The 25834-nt window shown below is 38.6% G+C and overlaps 1 protein-coding gene across 12 annotated transcripts in view; it reads right to left on the reverse strand.

Annotated features, from left to right (window-relative positions):
• PROM1 (prominin 1) overlaps positions 1-25834 on the reverse strand; it is a 326288-nt gene that overhangs the window by 176919 nt on the left and 123535 nt on the right. For all 12 annotated transcript variants that reach the window (XM_077136455.1, XM_077136450.1, XM_077136447.1 and 9 more), the window contains 2 exons: positions 21487-21542; positions 11196-11401 (listed from right to left, as the gene is read on the reverse strand). In XM_077136455.1, the coding sequence (XP_076992570.1) occupies positions 11196-11401; positions 21487-21542 (262 nt within the window). The remainder of the gene's footprint in view (positions 1-11195; positions 11402-21486; positions 21543-25834) is intronic.

Raw genomic sequence — 25834 nt, forward strand, 5'->3', positions numbered from 1 at the left:
AATCGATGCAAATGTACTAAGAAATGATGAATATGCAACTATGTGATGTTATTAAGAATTACTGATTGTACATGTAGATTGGAATGATTTCTAATTGTTTTGTTAATTCTTTTTTTAATTAATAATAAAAAAAAATTCCCATCAAAAAAAAAAAAAAAAAAAAAACAGCATGGTACTGGCATAAAAGGGACATAATGATCAATGGAATCTGAGGGTCTATCCCTGAACTATGATCAAGTGATTTTTCACAAGGACCCCAAATCCACTGAACTGAAACAAAACAGTCTCTTCAATAAATGGGGCTGGGAAAATTGGATATATATATCCAAAGGAATGAAAGAGGATCCCTATCACATATCCTATACAAAAATTAACTCAAAGTGGACCAAAGACCAAAATATAAGAGCCAATATGGACTATATATGTGTGAAGATTTGTCAACATGAATATTTTTCATAAAAAGCCAGTATCATAAAACTCCTAGAAGAAAATTTAGGGAAATATCCTTAAGATCTAGTGATAGCAGGTAGTTTCTTAAGCCTTACACCCAAAGCACAAGCAATGAAATAAAAACTAGATAAAGGAGCTCCTCAGACTGAACAATTCTTTGCTTCAAAGGACTTTGTCAAAAAGGTGAAGAGGCAGCCAACTCAATGGGAGAGAATATTTGGAAATCATATTTCTGAAAAGGGTTTGATATCCAATATATATAAAGAAATACTACAACTCAACAATAGAAGGACAAACAACCCAACTATAAAATGGGCAAAAGATATGATTAGACGTTTTTCCAAAAAGGAAATACAAATGGCTAAAAAGCACATGAAAAGATGTTCATCTTTATTAGCAATTAGAGAAACACATATCAAAACCACAATGAACTATCTCACACCTACAAGAATGGTTATCATTAAACAAACAGCAAACTACAAATGTTGGAGAGAATGTGGAGAAATAGGAACACTTATTCACTGTTGGTAGGAATGTAAAATGGTACACCTGTTGTGGAAGACAGTTTGGCAGCTCCTCAGGAAACTAAATATTGAATTGCCCTACAACCCGGCAATTCCACTACTCAGTATATAACCAGAAGATCTGATAGCATGAAACAGGAACAGACATTTGCACATTGGTGTTCATGGCAGCATACTCACAACTGCCAAAAGATGGGAACAATCCAAGTGTAAAAATGTGATAGATACATACAATGGAATATTATGCTGCAGTTAAGAAGGAATGAGGTACTGAAGAATATAACAATAGGGATAAACCTTGAGGACATAATGCTGAGTGAAATAAGCCAAACACAAAAAGGACATATATTGTATGATTTCTCTAATATTAACTATCTAGAGAATGTGAACTTGGAACCTTAAAATGTAGAATATAGAGGACCTAGAGTTATAAGATAAGACCATACATTATTGAGATTATAAGTAACAGTATTATAGCTGAATTTTATTGAAATGAATTGTTTAAAGTCATATATGTCACCAGTTATGACTACAAATATAAATAAGTTCTTGCATGAACTGTTACAAATATATAACAATTTTACAAAGAGTTAATAATAGAGTGGCATATGGAGAAAAAAAAGTACCTATTGCATGCTATGGGCTATATTTAAAAGTAATAACTTAATATTCTTTCATTAACAGTAACATGTATACCACACCAATACTAGCGGTAAATAATGGGGGTTGGGAATAAGATAAGGGATATGATTTTGAGGTGTTCTGTGTGTGTTTAAAAATGTTTTAAAAATAATAAACGAAAATACAAGTGCTGAAAAAGATGTGGCGAGAGCAATATACATATTCACTGTTGGTAGAGACGTAGAATGGTGCAGCTTCCCTGGAAGGTAGCATGGTGGTTCCATAAGAGGCTAAGTATAAGGTTGCCATGTGATCCTGCAATCCAGTTATTAGGAAGAACTGAAAGCAGGGACACAAATAGACATTTGCATATTGGTGTTTATGGTGGTATTATTTATGACTGCCAATGAACGGAGGTGGCCAAAGGGTACATCAACTGATGAAGGGAAGAATGAACTGTGGTGTATATACATACGATGGACCATTGTGCAGCTGCAGAAAGGAACGAGGTGAATGCCCAACCTTGAGGGCAAATGTTGAGCAAAATAAACTAGAAATGAAAGGTCAAATATTATATGGTCTCACTAATATAACTTAACTATAATGACCAAATTCTGAGAATTAAATTTGAGAGCATAGATTATCAAGGGATAGAATATGGGCAAATTAGTAATCGATGATGGAGTTACAAAATGTCCTATAAGGCTCGTTGTAGAGGTTCCTAGATTGTAAACTCTTATAGCAGTCATACTTATTCCCAAGTTTTAACTGTTATCTCTAAATTCTGAGATGCTGTGCTCTTTGTGTGCAACTTGGTAGTTCCTTGGAACTTTGGGTATCTGAGACACCTGAGGCTCAGGGTTAGCATTCTGCAGCTCTGAAAATTAGCATTAAACCCTAACAGCAATGGTTAAAGAAGCTGAAAAAGAGATCAGACTTCAATTCGACCCTGAATGAAGCTGAAATGATTAGTAGTAAGGTAAATTAGAATACAGGTTAAAGGATGATATTGTCTGTTCTTTTAAAACTTCAACTTCTGTGTGAGACCAAAGGAAGAGATGTTTATTTTGTCCAAACCTTACATTTTCTGTCATACACTATCTAATTTAACCAGTCTGGTCAGTTTATTTTAACCAAACATATTATCTAATTCCATTGGTCTGGTCAGTTTATCTAAACATCCTAATTACAAGGAATCTAGAATAGGAAATGAGATCTTGCTATTCTGTACAGGTTATTGTAATACCCTGGTACGTTCCAGAGTATCCTGGGTAGAAAATTAACAGTATTTGCAGTGCCTGCTAATGCCAAAAAAAAAAAGTATCTGCAAAATCCCCTGAGGGATTAGAGAAAAAATGTGGACTATTAAACTTACCCACCTGGGGAATTCCTGATATTTTCTCAAGCACCAGAGACTCCCAATTTAATAAACCAAGCCCCAATCTTGCCCTATGAAAACTATTTTTGTAATGGCAAAGCTAAGCCTACTTATAATTATGCCGAAGGGTCACCCCCAGAGAACCTCTTTTCTTGCTCAGATGTGGCCTCTCTCTCTAAGCCAAACTGTACAAATAAACTCACTATCCACTTCCCTATGTGGGACATGATTCCCAGGGGTATAAATTTCCCTGACAACATGGGGCATTACTCCCAGGAATGAGCCTGGCCCTGGCATCATGGGATTGTGAATGACTTCTTGAGCAAAAGGGGAAAAAGAAACAAAAAATTTCAGTGGCTAAGAGATTTCAAATAGAGTTGACAGATCATTCTGGAGGTTATTCTATGCAAGCTTCAACCAGATATTGCAAAACTCTAAAGACTATCCTGGGCTCTATCTATGACTCTATAAATGTTTTACTTAGCAAGTTTACTTTCTCAGAAAGTTAAGACCTCCAGATTGATCCTGTGCTAGACAAGCCCTGGAACCCAGAGGTACCAGCTTCTCCAGAACATCAACCAGGTTCATCCCTCTCCCTCATTAAGGTCGGCACCCCTTTCCTGCACAAAGTTAAAATGATCATTGCTCAGATACCCCTGAAGATTGAGGGAAAGATCAAATGAGAGGGAGGAGGTGCACCTGAGAAATTAGGATTCAGCAAATGATTATGACTACTGAATCATTATATGGATGTTTCTGTTTAGTTTCTATTGTAGTGGTACAGCCAGAAGGAAATACCTAAAATTGCTGATCTATAATCCAGTAGCCTTGACCTTTGATGATGACTGTATAACTGCACGGCTTTTATTACGTGAATATGTGATTATAAAAACCTTCTGACAGACACTCCCATTCTCTAGTTATGGGTAGATAAGTAATAAAATAAAGACATACATGAAAAAAATATGTATGTTGGGAATATGGGGGAAAAAATACCCCTACGTAAACTATGGACAATAGTTACTGTACTATTTTAATAACCTATTGCAACAAATGTAAGTACTATAAAAAATAGTACAATTACAAAAAAAGTGTTATTAAATATAACAAATTTTCCACACCAATGCAAGTGTTGGTGTTAGGTAGAGTGGTACATGGGAAACCTGCACTTTATGCATGATTGTTCTGTAAACCCACAGCTTCTCTAATAATTTTTTTAATTAAAGCATTGATAATATTGATAATATTTTTTAAGCGTACCACACAATTTTGAAGTAGAATTTGGCAACTTCGAAAGCTAACTTTCAGACTCATAGCATTTTGTAAATTTTATATGTAAATTGATAGTGGTACATTCAAGTACCTTCATGGGCCATCAGAAATCATGGAAGAACGCGTATGGCAGGGGGGTTACCGGGGCTGGGAGTGCAAAGGGCAGGAGGCAGGCTACTCTGTGGTTCTCGCCAAGTGCCACTATGGCAGCATGCAGAACAGTATTGCTACCTCTTTCAATTATTTACAAAAATCTGGAAAGGTGGATTCTTACGTGAAATCCCCAATTCTTAAATATTAGCAATTAATTAAAAAAAAAACTTTAAAAACTATGCAAACTAACTTATGGTCTCCATTTGTAATCTCCAATTTTAACCTTCTATTTGAAGACAGATAATCAATTAGTTATGCTTTGGGGAAATAACAGTTAGTGTTGATTTAGAGAAAGATTCCTTACTGCTTGATGTATTTTGTAAGGAAAAAAATAATGAATTAATGTTTTTGGCTTAGTTTTTAACAACTACCAGTCAACTTTTATGATATGAGGACACTAAGGGGAAATGTATCTAACAACGAAAGGGAATAAAACTCCAATGACTACTAATTTTCTGGCATTTGATATAAATATCTTAAAGCTATCACTACATATGTTTTCTTGCAGCACAACTGAATCTCTTGCCATTTTTAACAGAAGATATGGAGTTTGAAATTTTATGACATAATAGCATTACATCTTCTATATTTTATTATGAACAAACCAATTTTCCCACATAATATATTCAAAAGCAAATACTTAGGGTGGTGCAACAGTGACTCAGTGCGAGAATTTCCACCTGCTGAGCTGGAGACCCGGGTTCAACACCTGGAGACTGCCCAAGCAAAAAGAAAAAAGTAAAACCCAAAAGAATAAAGCTAAACCTAAAAATATGTGAAATTTTTACTCTCATCAACTCCTACTGATAATGAAATTAGCAAATGAAAGCCAAATAAATATTTTTGGACTGTAAGTGATCTCTTATTTTTACAGACAGTTTTAAAAATTTAATTTTAAATAACTAGCCTTCTCATTCACATAACGAAAGTTTCATGACTTTCATGATATGGTATGATATGGCTCAAATGCTTTTCTATAAAGGAATTAATAATTATACCCTAATAAAAAATTAACTTTGAAAATATCCATCTTCCCAAAAATGACTGGGACTCAATTTTCATCACGATAATTGTTAGTAAAACTAACTTATCAAAATCAGAAATTCAGAATTACACCAGAGAATTTAAGGCAGTGACTTATTGTTTTTTCCATAACCTTCCTGAAATGTTGCAAAATGCAATGATGACAAGAGTAAAGGAAAGAAAGGAGAAGAAACTTGGCTTCTTCTGGAGCAAGACACATCTGCTTAAACAGTCTATAGTGAGGGGTGGAAATTCAATCTTCTGCTGATGGTCAAACAAACTGCATAAACACATGTCAACATCTGTGGAATTCTAACATTCCACAGCTGCCTTTGGAAAAGCTCAAACAGAGAAAGAACATGACCACATTTATTTCCCAGAAGGGGGATTGGGTGAGGGAATCTTTCTCTCCAACAACTATGCATTTCTCAATTTAAAAAAAAAAAGGTTAAAGTTGTTTTAAATATAAAAGGATAAATGAAAACTCAGAATACCCAAGACTAACTAAAAAAAAAAAAACAACAGCTTTAATTGTAACACTTAGTATAAGAGCTGTGAAAAGGAATAAATATCAGGTCGCTGCGCCCAACAAAAGGCGAATATACTGCTCTGAGTTTCTGAAATGCCTTATTTTTTTTTCTCTATGAAATGGCTTATGTAAAAAAAAAATTTTTATCACATACAAAGATTATCAGTAGTATCAGACCCCTGCTAAGGTTCATGTAACCTAGAGCAGAACTCCATTTATCTTCTTTCTCTCTTTGCTGCCTTCTGATTTTGTTGATAGTCTTTCCTCTCTCATTTTTAATCTAGTCTCTGGTTTTGCTGACATATTTTCTGGCGCCTGCTATCTAATCCTTATAAAGAAATCATCACTTTCCCCGGGCTTTCATCTCCTTAGCTAGCTTTGAATACTTGCACAATACATCACTATTATTTAACTCAAGATTTCTAAGGTATCTTCTAACCAACAGGGTTTTCAAAGGAAAATATCAAAATAGCTATTGTAAACTTAAAATTTCAAAACAAGGAAGTTTAAATTTCTAGTCTGAATTTAAAGTAAGGATAAAATCTCAAATACTACTCTCATTTAGACAGTACATTGTATATAAAGTCAATGTATTTTATGAAGTCAAATGATTTAAATTTGTCATAGCCTCAAACAGTTGATTGATTTTGGTTAATTTAACTGAAATCTAAAATTATATATTTCAAATTCATAAGTTTTACTTGGTTGGGAAAAAATATCTAAACAGAAGGTGTATAAGGCCACAGAATCACAGCATCTATTTTTTAAAAGTATTTTCTAAATTAAAATATACTCAGAAGGCAAAACTTATCTAAATTTGTTCGATGGCTCTGAGTTCTCAAGAATAGGGTAAATTAATTGTGGCATTCATTTTTTTCTATAAGTGGAAGTCAGTTCATCTCTGGCTTTAAAACTTTGTTGTTTATATATTTCAGTATTTTAAAACATCATGTTGGGGGGAAAAAAAAATCATGGAGGGCAGGCCATGTGGCTCAGCAGACAGAGTTCTCACCTGCCATGCCGGAGACCTGGGTTGAATTGCTGGTGCCTGACCACGTTAAAAAAAAATCATGCAATTAATCCAATCAGTTCAGAGTGAGCTATGGTATATGCAACACATAATTATACGTGATCCAAATAAAAGTCTAATTTTAAAAGAGAAATCCAATACAGGACAAAAGATTCATTAAAAAAAATCAAAAGCCCATTCTAATAGATGTAGACATTTATTCAAGTAAATGAATGATTACATGCTATTAGGAGTTTTCATGGAATTACATCACATGTATTTACACTCCATGAAACTATCAATTTGTTGAAAGCAAGTATTCTCGGTTAACACTCTTCTCATCTGAGCTTCATCTTTGGTGTCCCCTGTATGTATGGAGAGCTAGAAGCACACATGATCAAGTCTTTGGATGAATGAAGCATGTAAGTCTGAGGCTTAGAGGAAATGCACAGGGATTCCTGTTGGATCTGACAGGTATGTGGGCTGTAACTGACATGTTTCTGGCAGCTGGGAAGGAGGTAACTACCCCCAAAGCTGCAGGGTCTGTGCTTCCTGAGTATTTCAAACAAAGAAGAGAGAGGCAGGGACATCTGGAATTACCATCGACCCAATCCTAAACTGCCTTTCAGAAACCACTGTAAAGAAACGGTGAGTTTCAAATTATTGAGTAAAAAGGAGAAAGAGAGAGAGGAGGAGGAGAGAGAGAGAGAGAGAGCTGCCCATACCCCAGTCTCACAGAAAGAACCCGAGAAGCTCCCTGATCAACCAAGGTAACTTTAGCTAGCACATTCATTTGGATCCCATTTTCACATACATTGTTCAAGTCAGCTATTCCACTCTTTTTGGTAAAAGTATGTTTTAGTTTAAACAATCACTGCTGCTGAATAAATATTAACCCATTTGGCTTTTGGTTTTTGTGTGGATTTTTTTTTCCAAGTTTAATTGGTATTTCATTCATTCAGTAGGAAAGAATATTAGCATAGGACATAATTCAAAAGATATAAAAAGTTTCTACTAATATAGGGCACCTAGAGATAGACAGACCTAGAGAAGGGGAATCAAATGTACAAAACTGTTAATGAAGTTGGACTCAACTGTTTGGGAATGGACAAAAATGCACTGGACAGAAGTGGTAGTAGCTCATTGTTGGGATTATAAGTAATAGTGACATATTGTAGATGAATTTGATTGAAAGCGGTTGTTTAAATTCATGTATGTAAATAAGTGCTTAAGAGAACCACTACAAATGTAAAAAAAAAAAAAAGTAATAGAGGAGTATATGGGAAAAGCAAACTATGGACTACAGTGAACAGTAAATATTTTAATATTCTTTCATTAGCAGTAACAAATCTATTACACCAGTACTATGGGTCAACAATAGGGGTGGGATAAGGATAATGGAGGATTTGGGTTTTATTTTTCATTCTTATTTTTGTTCTGGAGTAATGAAAATGTTCTAAAATCGATCATGGGGATGTGCACACAACTAGGTGAAGATGCTGTGAACCAGTGACTGCATACTTTGAGTGGCGTGTGAATATTCTCAATAAAATTGGAGGGGGGAAAACGTCTCTCTACATTAAGATGTGAGATCCTGCCTTCCCCATCCACATTGCTCAATGTCCTTCCCAGAGATAGCCACTGCTGCCAGTTTACTGCCAATCCTCTCACATATGCTCCACGCAAATACAAGCATTGTGTTTATGTCACCCTCCCTTTTTTGTTTTTATGTAGTTATCATATTCTGCGCATTGCCTGCCACCTGCTTTTCTCACTTCCTATATCTTGAGTGTTGCCTCATACCAGGATGTCTCAAGGTGCCCAGCCCTTTACAGCAGGCGCATCACATTTCAATAAATGGTCACTCCAAACCACAGGTCTTACCAGGTCCCTACCGATGGATATTTGAGCTTTCCTAATCTTTTGCTGTGAGACTGTACTGGAAATCCTGCAAGGGGGAAAGTATTTCAGAGTGCATTGGACAGTTAAGGACTTGTTATAACAAATGAAGTGATGCCCCTAAGAATCCAGGCCCAAACCTGTTTTAACAGTGATTGTCAAATTGTTTCTTTCAAATTGATAGAACTTTTTTTTTTCCAAGTACAAAACGTAACACAGAACCTCAATATAAAAAATATACACAGCTTCTTGGATTAGGGAAGAGGAACGAGCATTGGAGATAACAGCTTTCTTTTCCCAACCTAAACCTTTTCAAAAAGTAATTAAAAATTAGTAAGTCAATTAATAAACAAACCCCTGACCCACTTAATTTTTTCTGACCCATTGGTTTTTAATTATTATTTGCCTGTTTTATTCATATGTGCATCCCATACAGGGCTGTGAGTGTTAGAAATGTTACATTCTCTGGGTGAGACAAAACAGTAGAACATGATGTCTTTCAAACTTTAGAAATACAGGAATACCACTTCATTTTTACCCTGAGTATGAACTACTATTTACTTTTTTTTTTTTTTTTTTTTTTTTTTTTTTTTTAAAGAGAGAGGGAGGAAGGGAAGGAAAGACAGAGAGAAGGAAGGAAGGATGGAAGGAAGGAAGGGAGGAAGAAAGGGAAACATCTTTTAAACATTTTCTTGTTTTATTATATTTTGTTTGTTTGTTTGTTTTTTACATGGGCTGGGGCCGGGAATCGAACCGGGGTCCTCCGGCATAGCAGGCAAGCACTCTTGCCCGCTGAGCCACCGCGGCCCGCCCCTATTTACTTTTTTATTTTTCATTCACTCTCAGGCATTTTATTAAAGTTATCTTAAAGGAAAGTTCATTACCATTACCATAAATGGAAAAGCACTACCATGTGCCATAAGTAAAAGGTAACAGCAAAATCTACAACTACTAGAATTAAACATGTTCATCTGCATGCCACTGAAAATCATAGAGAGTCCCTCCAGAGCTGAGTATACCACACACTGGAAAATACTGGTTCTTTAGAAATTAAAAAAATAATAATAAAGCAAAAAAAACAATAGCTCAACAAGACCTAAAAACAACAAGCAAAAAAAATGAGATTCTTGTGTTCTAGATCTGACTGACTGGAACTTAGACAATTTCCAGCCTCCTGGGTCTCTTCTCTCTGCTTTCAAACATTAAGAATGGGCTTTAGGGGACCTCCCATCTCTCTGAAAATTTTTACATGCTATCACAGAAGAGGAGATGTTAATACCCTACCAAATGATTAGCTGTTTGAAGACAGATGCAGAGCTCGCCACTTTCTGGACACTAAGGAAGCACCTGGTGAACTGAACTGAAATGATCCCACTTAAAAGGGATTTTCTTCTTGGGTTTGCAGCTGGAACCTCAGATGGTAGTCCCTTCCTGTGCTTAAATGCCCAAGGATCTCCTACTAAGCAAAGTGTCAAAAATCTTACTCTCATTGCTACCAAGCAATTGCAGTGCTTGAAGGAAATGCAAGGAAGCTATGGACAGCTAACCTTGTCTCTGTACCTCCTTCATGGCTAGCATGAGGCACATAGTAGGCACTTTGTGTCTACTATTAAATAAAATGCTGGTTGAGTGAATGAGGAAATGGGCAGCATTGACCAAATATTGCGTCAAGGTACATGGCGTGGTGCATGTTCCTCTCAGCTGAGAATATGATTGGACTCAACAAAACACCCCTTGTCTGAAAAGCAGTGTATGTTTGATCTGCCAGACAACTGGAAAACTTTTGACAGCAGCAGGAGCTGCAACAGAAACATTTTAAACCATGATGTGTGGGCCCAGGCTTCAAGGGAGATAGCATCATAACAGCAAATTCAAGAAAATGAGGTCTATTATAAGAAAATTAACCCTGTTCTAGAATTTTCTCAAATATCCAAATTCAGGGACTACATCATCCTTCAAGATTCTTTTGGACCAACAAATCAACTAGCAAATACCTGCTCTACCTTCCCACATGCCTCCCACCTCCAAGCAGCTATTCAAGAGGAAAGCTGCTGTTCTAGAGGTTCTATGGTACACAATTTATCACTTTTATCTTGAAGATGAAAAAATATCAAAGGATTGTCATCTCAGTTAAGTTAGCGCAGCTTAGTTATACTGCAAACTTCTGGTTATAATGAAATCGGGTGAACTGCCTTGGACAGGCACTCCTGTTCTCATTTTCTGCTTTGCCTTTTACTGTTCTGGTTTATTTTAACCTTATGGGCTGGATGGTTACAACGTGAAGACATTCCTCAGTGACCTGAAACACAACCAACTGTTGTCCAAGATTCTACTTGCCTTATAAATAGACATATCACCAAGAGGGAGACTGCAAAATACTTCTTCAGGAAGGGCCCATTTTTCTTCTGTCGCTGGTGCATTTCTCCACCACAGTTGTTACAGCAACGACACATGCAAAAGCAACAACCCACCAGAGGCATCAGAACCACAAAGACCAGCCCCAGGGCAACACAAATAATAAGTCCGAGTTCATAGTGGACCACCTGCAATGCAAACACAGGAAACAGCAGATATTATAACAGAGAGTGACAAGTAGAACGCACCACAGTGTGCACCTTTCCTTTTTTTACCTATTTACCATCGTGAGCTGAATCTTAATGTGTATACATATATATATACATTTTGCAGCTCCTTCTTGAAACTGAAGCAGAAAACTGAGTCACCAGAACATGGGGACTAAGTGGTTACTTTCTTCTTTCAACTCCCAAGGTGTCCAAAAAAGGGGTCAAGATGCAAATGATTTCATTTCAATCCCAAAGGTTTGTGCCTGTGCTTTGTTTGTTTTAATGTGGTTTGATACATTTTAGCAGAGTTATTTGCATAATAACTAATTCCTGAACAGAGAGCTTTTCACCAGAGAGAGAGAGGACCAGTAGGAGTTATTATGTTTTCAAAGCAGTTTGGAGTCAATCAATTAGTGGCAAATTCATAGTTACAAAAGAATCTGGAATATACCTAAATTTAGAAAAAGACTTAAGATTCTGAGAGTTAGACGTTTAAGCCACAGGTCACTCAGATCCCATTCATATACTGGAAATAATAATACGTACCTGGTAAGGTCATTGTGAGGGTTAGAGATAATACATGATCAGATAACGTGCCAAGTAAAGAACAAGGCACACAGTAGACACCGAATAAATGGCATTTTTGTCATGCCTGGGAGGTCCTATTCCTAGGGAACTTCTGAACTCAGCAGCCGGGGTCCCAGCCAGCTCCTACTTTCCTAGGAACCAGCACAACTTCTGGGTACAGTCATGTGACCTAACCATATTTTCATAATCACTGCTGACTTTATTCAAGGTATAAATGAAAATTAATGCGACTGAATGATGAAACTTGATCTCATTACAATTTATGCATGCAATTAGTCACATTTCCTTAAAGTAAAACATTTTTTAAGAGTATATATTAAGTCAGGTGCACGTGGCACTTGAATATAACACACTTTGATATTCAGATTAAAATGTTAAAAAAGAAAAAAATGGCTGAATTTTACTGCATTCATCAAGGGCAATTTTCTGCTTAAACTATCCTACCTCCCAAATATCCGTGAAGACTCATTTCTGGTTGATTCCTTTTAACCGTTCCTGAGAACTAACATCATTGGCCTATTGAGAAAGCAGCCCTAGATACTTCAAACTTTTAATTATATATTTCACTACCATTTCTCAGCAAATATTATAAATTATTTACCATTTTTAAGGGCAATTTAAACCCACGGGCCACGAGCCCAAATCTAGGAATGTATATTTAAATGGTTTAAATTACTCACATTAGTGCCTAGAAAATTTTTTTTTAAATACACATACAATCTTTCCAATATTATTAACTAAATATTATATCAGGCAGCATCAGGAACAAGATACATCATTTCCCAAGTTCACTTCTGAGCTGAAGTCTAGTCAAAGTCTGGCAGTACCTAAATTATTTCCTGGTACACAAAGAACTTCAGATTGCTTTGGAGAATACAGGGAAGATAAGATCAAATTTTAAATGTACTGAAACATGTTGCTATGCCTAAGTGAACAGTTACATCTAAAAGAGAAGATTAAAAACGATGGCAGAAGTCAAAATGCAATGAACAATATGAAAACCATCATATGAGTGAAGAATAGAAAGTTCTAGCAAAAGCATTGCTACTCACTAGCTTTAGACAAAGAGCAACATGAAACGGTAAGAGACAGGGCATTTACCTTCAGAGTCAAGACTATATTTTCTGGCTGTGGGATGCAAGGCAGTTGAGTTTGTGTGGTGCAGAGGCAGCATGCATCAAGAAAACAAAAAAAGTTCCATGAGTGATTAACCACAACTGAAAACATCAATATCCCGTAAAGAAAGTCAAATAATAGGAACAGAAAGGGAGACACAAGAAAGGAACAGAAAACCTGAGTGTTTATTTGGAGAAACAGTATAGGGTCAACTTCTGGACTTTATACTTGAATTTATATTTGGATTTCTTGAGAGGCGCTTGATCAATAGGCTAACTAGTTGTGGAAACAAGAATTAGAAGGAAAGCTACCCATGCTCAACCCTAACCATGCGGTCTTCATAAAATAAATCAGTGCTGCTAGAACTGTAGAGCCCAAGCCAAAATCCTCCAGTGTCTTTTTTTTTTTTTTTAGGCTATATGGTGGTGTTACATTACATTTTCCATGTGAGCATTCCATTATTATAGCACAATTTGTTGAATTTTTGTTTGTTTTGCTTATTTGTTTTTTGGGGGAAGTGCATGGGAAGGAATCGAATCTGGGTCTTCCACATGTCAGGCAAGAATTCTACCACTGAAATACCCTTTCCCTATCCCCCTCCCATAAGATCCCATGGTATCATTCTCCCACTTAACAGATCTCAATGGATACCCACCATTTCTAACCAAAACTTCTTGATATGGCCCTATGCTGCATACTCCTGGCTCCAGATCCCCATTCTTCTAGACCTTTCTGAACTTCTTTAAGTCCCCAGAAAACTTCATGTTCTCCCTCCCTTTCCTCTCGCTACATCCTAACCCCACCTCACCCTTTAGTTGTCTCCTTGCTCGGAACATTATTTCTATCACTCTTCACCCAACCAAAGTCAAGCCTAAGTTTAGCCAGCACTTCCTCCAGGAAGCCTGCTTGGATGATCACATCTAAATGTGATGTACATCGCTCCAGCAGCTCCAGAGGGTGGAGATATATACTTGCCTGTTCATAGCACTCACCCCATAGAAGTTACCGCTTCCCCTGGGACCATTTCCTGAACTGCTCTGTAGTTCCAGGAGGGCAAGAACTACAACCTCCCAGGGGCCAGGACTCTGGCACACCACAGGTACCCGATCGAATTTTAGATAAGTTAACACACTGTAATGTGGGAACATCTATCTCAGACTAATCGCTCCTAAACAGTGGTCCCAAGATGGGGGCTGGTTAGTTATGAGGATAGGACAACCCATAGCAAAGTCAGAAAATTAAAGACAATGCAGTGAGTTTGCCATTAAGCTACATTTGCTCAATGTACAGCACTGTCCTTTTTGTAGGAGAGGGGTTTTAGGATATGTGTATGGACGGACACAAAGCTGTCATTATAGTTGGTTTTGAATGTCTTTATAAAATAAACCAATTGACTCTGCATCATTCTCCAGATCACTCTTTTGAAAATGTTCTGGTATGGGAAATCCAAAAGTTTAGAAACTACTGCTCAGATGGCAGACAGATGAAAAAGAACAATGTTTGTGATACTAATGATTATTAAACTTGAATGACCACTGTCCTGCTTTCTGGGTCCCATGGCCCTATATTCTACCAGGGGCCCAGGTCCCTGAACTTGCCTACCATAAGCACTGCCCAGGGTAGGTTAAAATGATGATTTCGAAAAATAAAATAAAAGAATGCTGATTTCCAGGCCCCTGTCCTAGAGCGTAGGAGTCAGGAGATTTGGGTAAGACCAGGAATCTATCTTTAAAAGGAGCCCCGTGTAGTGGTTACAAGTAGGTAAGTTTGGGAAGCACACCCTTTGCAACCAGGGCTGGCCATCCTGGGCTGGGACCAGGGCAGATCCACCCATAAGCTACAACACTCCACTAATCCTTTCAGCTTCATTCTTCCCACCCGGACGGCATTATGGTCTGCCATGTCTGCTGAGCTAAAAACACTCAGCTGCGAGGGAGCTGTGTGTAGTTTCTCCCCCTTTCCAGGGTGGTTGCCACACAGGTACGATGAGTTTATCGTCTGTGCCATACAGCAGTTTTTCCCAGCTCTGTCACTTAAAGCTGTGATTCTCCACTCTTGACTGCCCATTATAACCCCCCAGAGAGCTCTTAAAAAAATACCATGACCATCTCCAACCAAATCTCTGGGGGACAGACAGGGTCACAGCACTGAGACCAACATGACTTTGCACCTCAGTCACCTTCCCCATCAAAGGGATAATCACATCCCCAACCCTCATGTGGCATTCACCAGGAGGCCAGCTATAACGGTTATAACAAACATGGAGCGTGCAATCTCCTGCTCTAAGTACTTTACTAGTATCATTTAAGGTATATTAAGGGAGTTAATATCCAGTAAGCACATAGCCCGGTGCCTGTTAGCATGAATTACCCTCATCCCTGAGTGCCCATGAGCATCTAACCATGATTCTCCGTCATGTACTCTCTCGCACCGGCTTTGATCTAAATGCTTTCTCAGCTTGTCTGGATGTACTTCGTGTACGAGGAAAGGAGCATGTGTATTTTAATAGGCAGTGTATTGTCTCCCTCTGCAAGGGTAGGAAATGAGTAACTAGTTCACTTAACTCCCCATGCAGACATGTCTCCATACAGACATGGAGGGTGAGACTCACCCTTGACACACCCACTTGTAATGATGAGGTGACATTTGCAAGGGCCAAATCGAGTTAGCATTAGTGAGGTCATTAGAGACAGCAGGGAAGGACCCAAGACCTGCACCTGCCCCCAGAGGATGCTTCCAGAATGGGAAGGGAAGTAACTGAGAAATTAAATGAATGAGGATGACGGGAACCAGCTAAACTTAGAGGAGAGAAAACTAGGAGGTAAGAGTAGAGACAATCCATTAATTCACAAAGTCATCACAAGGAAGCTCCCAGTTCCTACTGGCAGTGATTTGCAGAATGAAGGAAGATAGGGCTACTGGGAGAACTGTCTCCTGAGAAGGTTTCTAGAGGTGGGGGAGACATCCATGGGTCATCAATGAAAAGAGATCGTAAGTCATCCACCTAAACTGCCCCCAACCATGCATCTGTGAGGACAGGAATTATGTCTTCATGTGATTTAAGGACATTATGTTTCATGTGATTGAGCAGCCACTACTGCCAAGCACTAGGCTGAGAGGCTTTGCCCACAGAATCCCCACGTGAACGTGTGAGATGGGTCCTGTGATATCACTTCTTGTTTATAGTCAGCCATGGAGGAGAATCTGGGAAGCAGTTCACCCAATCACTGATCCCCACAGGAATGTACTTGGGCGCTCTGCAATGCAGGCTCTGCATGGATCATTTCTGGATCTTTCACACAGGGCTTGGCACACAGTAGCATGCAGTCAATGTTTGTTGAATGAATAACTAATTGATCGCTGTCTTAATGCCTCCTGTAAAGACTGAGTTAATATTTGTAAGATGTGTAGAAGGGCATTTGGTACATAACACATGCTAAAGAAGTAGTACAGTTATTACTCCTCTACTAGGGAACTTCATTCATCTGAGCTGTGCCTCAGAGCTCTGTAGCTTTATCTGTCTGGTCCCCACTTCCCTCCTGGCTCTGTAATTCCAAGTCTCGCCCCACCCCCACCCCACCTAATTGCCTCACTGTCCTGGTTCTGGAATCTATCAAGTGTTCTCTGAAATCAAAGGTCTGGGATAGGCACGCTCAAATAAACTCACCTGCAGGGCCCTTGCATTCAATCTGAGGACTCTTTCCTCAGCAAATTAGTGGTTCAATCACACAGGAGTAGAGTGCAATTTGGGAAATGACCATTTCTGCACAGAGAAAATTCTCCACGATAACATTTTGTGACTCAATACATAAAACATATAGCTTGAGACTGTCCCACTCTTTGCACACAGCTGAAGAAACGCAGATGAAGACTGTTTCTTCCAAATTAGCCACTATAGGGCTATGGCAAAGTGATCTAGAAGGACCCTAACTGATTGGGGGGGGTGGGGGGGTGGCAGTGTTTGTTAGTTTGGAGCTAGACAGTCTGGGTGCAAATCCCAGCTTTGTCATACAGCCCCTGGGTGACTCTGAGCGTAGGGTTTCCCATCTCTATATTGGCAGAAACACTTCCTCCTTGGGCAGGTAGCTGTGAGGATAAGAAACAATATAAAGGTTCCTAAGCCAGCACTTGAAACGTGGCGGACACTCAAGAAACACCAAATCTTCTCATTACTGAGAGCAAGGTGATACAGTTTAAAAACATGTTCTAAGAAACTTTGTGCTTCAAGTATTTTCAAATGGAAGTAAAGCTTTATTTCTCATTTACTCCACTTGCCTTTAAAGCCTCAGTTTACATGCCAGGTCTACCATGATGCCTTTCCTGATTCCCCAAGTGCAAGTATACCTTCCTCCTCTGGCCTTCCAGACACCTTTTCGGAATTTACATAACACAAATTCCTCTCCACCTGGAGTTCCGTGGTTCACATACGCATCTGGTCTCACGTCCTCCCCTTCACCACCTGGGAGTTCCTGGAACACTTTGAAGCATTTCCATCTCCCATCATATTATTGCTCCTCGTGGGGACTCAGTCGATATGGATTAAACTGACATGTTATATTGAGAGAAAGATTGTTGCTTTTATTTTTCAATGGCAGGGAGTAGAAGGCGCTCAAGGACCTTAAAAAGAAATACTTTATGTCTTTCAGCTCAGTGCAGAAAGGAGGTACTTCTGTGAAAAGGAGCCATAGTTTCCCCCCAAAGTCAGGGCCACCCAAGGAACAAAAGCTCCATAGCTAACCTCCCTGTGAAGAAAGAGTTGAACATAACAGCCTCGATCCACAAGGCCAGGCTCCTTGGCCATCAAAGGGCTCCCCAGAAGATGAGCTCAGTACAGTGAGATGCTGTTGGCCCTCACCCATGTCCCTCAGGCCACCGCACTGTGCCTCCCAGATTTCTAACTACTGGTGTCTTTCATCCGTGCTCCAGGGGTCTTTCCAGGACCATGGGCAGATCACAAGTGCCTAGGATTAACACCGTGCCCATCCCCAAGCAGCCCACAGCCAGTGCCTTTTGGGTCTTAGAATATAGTTACCTCAGTTCTCTAACCCTTCCCTGGGTAAGTTCTGAGGCTGGTGTTTACACAGTTTTCCACAACTCCTTTACAAGTGAAGCTCTAATTGCCCTCTGTAGCATGCCTTCAGGGGATGCTCTCCCCTTCCTTTGTCACTCCCCTCCTGGAGTTCTCAGCATCTCCCAAATAAACAGCTTGCCCTTGAGTCCTTGATGCAGGGGACATCCAAACTAAGACACCCTGCATTTATCAGACTAAAACCAATCAGAAAGCTCCCCACCAAAGATGTCCTGGCTTCTCTGGTGTCTTTGCTTAACTAGTACCCCCTCTTCTTCGAGTAATTGTGGGAAATGCAATCCAGCCACACCTTTAAGGTAAGACTCGGTTCATTCACGTGGTCTCAGTTGTGTATCCTCTCTCCGCTTCACTCCTACTCCACTGGTTTTTATCCATTTTGAAAGGTACTCAGGGGCTGAGGGAACATCAGGAACTTGGGATCCCCAATTTTACAGGAGCCCCAAATCCAATGCCAGCTTAACTATGCAGGACTTTTCCAATTAGGAATCCTGCCACAGGTGGCAGGAGCTCAGCTCTAAGTCCATGCCAGGCTTCTCAGAATCACCTTCAGGCCTCAAAACTTCATCCTCCAAACCTCAGATTCAACTGAAGCCTTGCCTCCTACCCCTGCCTCTTGCTTGGCAGAATTAGCCAGCATTGGGGACAAGTGACGAATGACATGCTAACTCTAACAAAAGCAGCAATCATTTTATTCTGCACAGAGGTACAAGCAGATATGGGCAATTAAATTTGGGAGATATAATTGAAGCCAATGCTTTCCCCAGTAGTAGGAAGGTCTGAAGCACTAGGAAACAGTAATTCATTATCTTTATACAGTCTTCCCTATTGCCGAATGTAAAAGGCTCTTAGACGAGGCTTTCCTTCTTGGCTTCTGTGGTAGCTTTTCTCTCGAGTATCATTTTACTGCAAATCAAGGATATGATGATGACATTTGTAACCACAGTATCTGGGTAACCACTCCCTGGGAAAGAGTTTCCTGCTTTCCCAGTACACTGCCCTCACGCCCACTGGGACACTCAAAGTCAGGTGAAAGAATGTCCCCCTTTAGCCAGCTTTTAACATTAACTTTATAACCACCTTCACACCAGGAAAATGAGGAACCAGGCTGCCTTACCTGGCAGCACCAGGAAGCAGGCAGAGAGCTCAAACTTTTTATTATCCTCCATTCAAAACAACAAACATTTGTCTCACTGGCAACCTACACTCAAAATAAACTGAACTCCAAGGAATAAATTCTTCTGATTAGAAAGTCAGATATAGACGCAAACTGAATGAATCAGCAGCACCTGGGGTAGTCAGCAGAGCCATGCTAATTGTCTTATGCTTTTAGAAAATACCATCCACTCATCTGAGCAAGGCTTTCAAGACCCTCCCATGTTCTGTCTCCAACTTACCTTTCCTTCTTCTCCCTCATCCAGCTGCCTTGGCCTTGGCAGCTTGGCCTTTCACACCTTCCTTTGTCTTTGGGTACACGGTTCCCACAGCCTACACCTCCCCATCTACTCCAACCATGCTGACCCTATGTGATAAGCCCCAAAGTCACCTCCTCTCCAAAAAGCTTCTGGTCCCAGAGATCTATTTTTAACTACATTGCTCTGCATGTTACTTATTGTGCTGGTTTGAAGCGGCTTTGTACCCCACGAAAATCATGTTCTTTTTCCTAGACCAATCTTGGGGGAGCTGACTTATTGTGGGTGGAACCTTTTGATTAGACGGTTTCCATGGAGATGGGTCTCTGCTCATTCAAGGTGGGTCTTAATCCACGTACTGGAGTCCTTTAAGAGGGAATCACTCTGGAAAAAGCTTCAGAGCTGAAATAAACAGAGATGTTGGAGGTGCAGAAGAAAAATGCCCTGGGGAAGCTGTTTGAAACCAGAAACCAAAGGACCAGTAGACACCAGCCAAGTGACTTCCCTGCTGAGAGGTGTTCCAGATGCCATAGGACTATCTTTTCTGGATGCCTTAGTGTGCACATACTTATGGCCTTAGAACTGTAAGCCTGTATAACTTAATAAATTCCTTTATAAAAGTCAACCCACTTTTGGTATATTGCATTTCTGGCAGCATTAAGAAACTAAAACATTTATAGACCCACTTATTTCCTTCTTCTCACAATTTAGTACTGTCTTGGCCATTTGGCCTCTCAAGAGCAAGGACTGTCGAAATCATCTCCCTGGCCCTTCCACATCTAGCCAAGTACCATATCCAGAGCAGGAAGAAGCTGAATTAACAGTGTTCACACGTGAAGCTACTCTCTAACAAACTATCTTTTAAGACAAAGAGCACACTCTATTGCCAGGGACTTTCAAACTATTTTTTTTTTAGTTAGGGAGTTCTCCTCCCTTAGCTAAAAAAAGTAGCAGAATATTCCTTTTTAGAAAATTTCTAGTTTTTAAATAGCATATAACCTGAAAGGTTTAATGTTTCTTCAAACTCTACCTTTGAATTTTTGCTGTAGTTCAAATGAGATTATAGGGTGTGTTAATACTTCATAAAACTTATTAGTAAAAAAAAGTTATTAAAATCACAGATTAAAAACAATGGGGGGAACAAATGTTAAAATAAATTTAGTAGATTGAAATGCTGGTGCCTGGTGAAGGGGAGGGGTAAGGGGTATGGTATGTATGAATTTTTTTCTGTCTTCTTTTTATTGCTTTTTCTGAATTGCTGCAGATGTTCTAGGAAATGATCATGATGATGAATAAATAACTATGTAATGATAGTGTGAGTTATTGAGTATATAACAAGAACGGAATGATCATATGATAAGAATGTTTGTGTTTGTATGTGGTTATGTATCAAGCAAAAAATTTAAAAAAAGAAAGGGTGGGGTAAGGGGTATGGTATGTATGAATATTTTTCTGTTGTCTTTTTATTTCTTTTTCTGAATTGATGCAAATGTTCTAAGAAATGATGAATATGCAATTAAGTGATAATATTGTGAATTACTGATTATGTATGTTGATGTTTTATTTTGTTTATTTTTTAATTAATAAATAAATTTTTTAAAATGTTCTAAGAAATGATGAGATAATATGCAACTATGTGATGATATTGTGAATTACTGATTATATATGTAGAACAGAATGATCATATGTTAAGAATGTTCATGTTTCTTTGTCATATTTTATTTTAAAATTAATAGAAAAATTTTTTAATTAAAAAAATAATCACAGATTAAATAACCACTTTTTAAAAGATTTACTTGCAAGTCAATCAAACGTTCTCTCATACTATTTTTTTTAATAACATATGCAATAATAATCATTACCTCCTTATAATCAGTTGAGAAGTCAAACTTCTTTTGTATAACTTTTCTCAAAGTATCTGGAAAAAAGTTACAAACAATAGCAAGATTATTTTTTAGTAGAGATACAAAATGCATTTTTAACACTATTTAGAATTCTGATCATTTTATTCTGAATTGTTAGTGTAGGTAAGCAATTGAGTTAATGAGGCTCTAACCAGAAGCAAAGAATGGAGGACAAATGTTTTTGATATGAGATATTGTCAGCAGAATTAGAAGGTTCCCATTTTTAAGTGTTCTCCATTTTTCACAACCTATCTTAGTATTTATCAGGAAGCCACATAAAACTTATTAAAAACAGACTGTTAAAGCATTACATTATGCTTAAATACCTAACACTGAATTATATGAAACAACAAGTGCAATTCATATGTATGTATGTGTGTGTGAAACTTCAAGTTAACCAGTTATATGTTTATGTATTTTTTAAGAAATTTGCCACTACAGATATTTTTCTTAATTATTTTCCGAATACTTCTCCAGAGTAATTTATCTTTTTCTTTCTATCACATTTTTCAAAACACACAGTTTTAAAATTTGTTAGAATTTTTAATCAGTAATTCATTTTTAATAATTCCACCTCCACATAATATTTTACAAATGAAAGGAATTTTCAAATTCACCTAATCTAGGAGTTCTTAAACAAGAAAACCTGCTTCCCATACTCAAGCCATATGTGGGAACATTGACATACCAAGCATAATTGGATTTTTCCACATTCATTTATGACATTTTCAAATTCTCACAGGGTTCTGTGACCTAAAAAAAAAAGGCTAAGAGGCACCTCTTATTCTGATCCACCGATGGATCATATCATTATGGGGCAAGTGAGGGGCAGACATGGGAATGGATTCCTTATGGAGATTTATGAGGATGCCAGACTGAGGCCCAAGTCAAAGTCTTCCTTCTCCTGCCCAGGCTCTTTCCCGCACAGGCACTTGGCCTCTTAGCCCAGAATGCCATTCAGAAATGCCACGACTGTCACCATCACATCTGGAGTGTCCTACCAGGGAGATGAATCCGATTTAAAGCAGAGAATTTGAGATTTACAGGCCAGAAAACAAAGTGAGCCACTTCCCTAAAGGGCTACCTGGAAAACAACTTCCCAAGTTTGCAGAGCAAATCATTAAATCCTGGGCTGCAGGAGCAGGAATGCGCTAACTGGTAAGGTATTAAGAAGCCTCAAACATCTTGGGGACTACCTAGGGACAGGAGCAAGCCTGGGCCTGCCCAACCTCACAAGTCTCCTCCCGCCTTCAGCTTTGCTGTGCTCTGCTGTACAGATTACATTTTTGTTTAAAATTTCCATTGATGAAAGAGTCCACTGCTGCATTACAACAAAGATTAAATACTGAAAAGCATCCACTTAGTAGGATACATGTAATTACACGGGCAATGTTCATAATACGATGCCACTGGGATCTTGAGCTACTTAAGAGTTAGAACGAAGTACAAGCTCAACCACTTAGTGGGTATTTAAATGTTGGCAAATAATTCACTGACCAAACAAAGGGGTGTTTGTGACAGTCCCTGCATTCAGAGGACTGCTGTGAGATAGCGCATACTAATCTTGGGCACACAGCAGACCCTCAGTGTGTGCTGTGTCATCACCACAGCAAGGGATACAGATGGGTTCTAAGTGATAAGTACAGAGGGGAAAATGGTCTTTCGTCCATGAGGCATTTACTCATTTTTCTTGCTAAAAATCAAAACAAAACTAAACAAAAAAAAGACTTTGAATTTCTTTTGGGAAATCGCCCCTTCCTTTTACTCAGACCCATGGATGAGTAAGCCATGGGCCCAGGCCCAAGAGGTGGCTCCTCATTCACATGTGATCTGGGAACTAACCCCTTGCAAACCTCTAGGTCTTTTCAGGGTGTCCAAGGGGTTGAAATAAAAGCTGTTATTTGTCCTTTCTGTGGGTGACATTTATCCTAAGGACACAAAAGCAATAGCAAAAAAACCTAATGGTACTTGAAGACAAATCAAGGCATTGGCTAATATTCATTATATTCCTCATCGCAATGCACTCACAGAAAGGAAAAGTCAGTCACACAAGAATATTCTTGATGAAGCATTGAAAATCATTTTATCTTATAAAATCACATCTTTTAAATTTTATTAAATCTCATCTTTTAAGAAAGTTCAGTGTAGGCCTCACTTCATCAAGATGGTAGAATGAGAAGCTTCAGGGCTCCATCTCCCCACAGATATTTTGCACAACAAGCAAGAACTGGCAGAAACATCTTTCCTAAACCTCCAGAAAACAGCAAAAGGCCTGCAGTCAACAGGGCAAGCACCAAATGAAGAAAAAGTTCACTTTAAAAAACCAGTAGGATCTCCTGGTGCCCTGGCTGCCCCCTCACCTACCCTCACTGACTCAGTCCAGATCATGGTCCCGGTTCCAGAGGAAGCAGAGTAACCCACGTACACATGCTAAGAGGTGTGCCTGGTCAGCCTGTCTGGTGGTGCTAAGGGACTCGCCTTTCCAGAACTTGCCTCTACAGAACGTTGTGGCAGTGCAGACAAGGGTTTGCCTTAGGGAAGAGATTGCTGCCTGTTGGACACACAGTAATGCCCTGACCATGAGGAGCCCATTTCCTTGGGAAGTCAGGACATTCATATTGAATAAATGAGAGAATTCCCAGGGCCACATGTAGACAGCTATGACAAATGCACACAAAGGGCCATGGAGGCCTTAAGTTAGTCTCCAAATTCAATGTATAGATAAGCACCGAAAGAGAGTGCTCTCACAGGTCACTTTGCAAAGACTGGGAAAGCTGTTAACTTTTTGTTCCTTTTTGTTGTTGTTGTTAACTCCTGACATTCAAGAAAAGATGTCATAATATTAACTGGATACACATTTAAGCACCACTTAGAATCTAAATTCCAGCAATAACATGCTAATATATCAAAATGACCAGGTTTCCACAAAAGATTACAAAACATACAAAGAACCATGAAGCAATTGCCCAGGAAAAGGGGAAAATAAAGCACTAAAAATCATTAATGAGGAGGATCAGATCTGGGACATTCTAGACAAAGACTTTTTAAAAATAGTCCTAAATATGCTCAAAGAGATAAAGGGAAACACAGACAAAGAACAAAAGGAAATCAGGAAAATGGTAAAGAACACAAAAATAGTATCAATAGAGAGATGGAAATTTTATAAAGAAACCAAACAGAGTTGAAGGCCACAATAAAAGAAATTCAAAATTGCCTAGAGGGGTTTAATAGCAGATTAGAGCTACCAGAAGAAAGCATCCATGAACTTGAAGATAAGACAGTTGAAATCATCCACCTAAGGAGCAGAAAGAAGAAAAAATGAAGAGCCTGAAAAACCTGTGGGATACTATCAAACATACCATATACATTGTACTCTTACGCAAGCTTCAGTTAGATATTGCTACCTATCATAACTTGCCAAAGGCCAACCAAAACCATTCCAGCCAATCCTAAAGAACACCTAGGGCAATATATAAGATTCTATAAAGGTTCTATGCACTAGGATAACTTTTCTTCCAACCTCCAGATGGGTCCCTGGGCCAATAAGTCCTGAAATCTAGAGGGGCCAGCCTCTCCAGGTCATCTCCCTAGCCCATATTATTGATAGCCCCTTCCAACATGAAAAGGTTAGAACAGGCATCGCCCAAATACCCCTAAAGAGTGGAAGAAGGATCAAAGGTGATGGTGGAGTTACACAGAGAAGGTAGGGTTTAACAAACAAGTATGATTGCTGAATCATTAAACTGATATTTATTTTAGTCTCCAGTATCTCAGAGCAGCTAGAAGTAAAAACCTAAAATATGGTGTTGTGACCCATACCAACTGTGAAATTTGTTCTATAAGTAATTCTTGTGATTGTGCTTTGAAATTTTGTATATACACTGGTTTTTTTTTCACAAAAAAAAAAAAGATTTAAAAAGTTGATTATTATGATAAAAAATATTTATTCCTTGTAGCCTCCAATGCTCTGGAGCAGCTAGAAGGAAAAATCTGAGATGATTGCATGGTAGCCCAAGACAGTCTCTGGGATCTGTCCTAGAACTACTTGTTGAAAAGTGTTTGAAAACTACTACTTTTTTCTTTCTTTGCTTTGTGTATGTGTTATGTTTTATAATAAAAAAAGTTTAAAAAAATCCATGGAACTGTACAACACAGTGAACCCTAAGTTAAAACATGGACTATAGTTAGTACAATTATAAAAAATACATTTTCATCAATTATAACAAATGTACCACAGTAATGCAAGATGTTAATAATAGAGTGGTATATGGAAACCTTATATTTTATGTACGATTTTTCTGTAAAC

The sequence above is a fragment of the Tamandua tetradactyla genome, chromosome 19, assembly GCF_023851605.1.
Source record: "Tamandua tetradactyla isolate mTamTet1 chromosome 19, mTamTet1.pri, whole genome shotgun sequence".
NCBI lineage: Eukaryota > Metazoa > Chordata > Mammalia > Pilosa > Myrmecophagidae > Tamandua > Tamandua tetradactyla.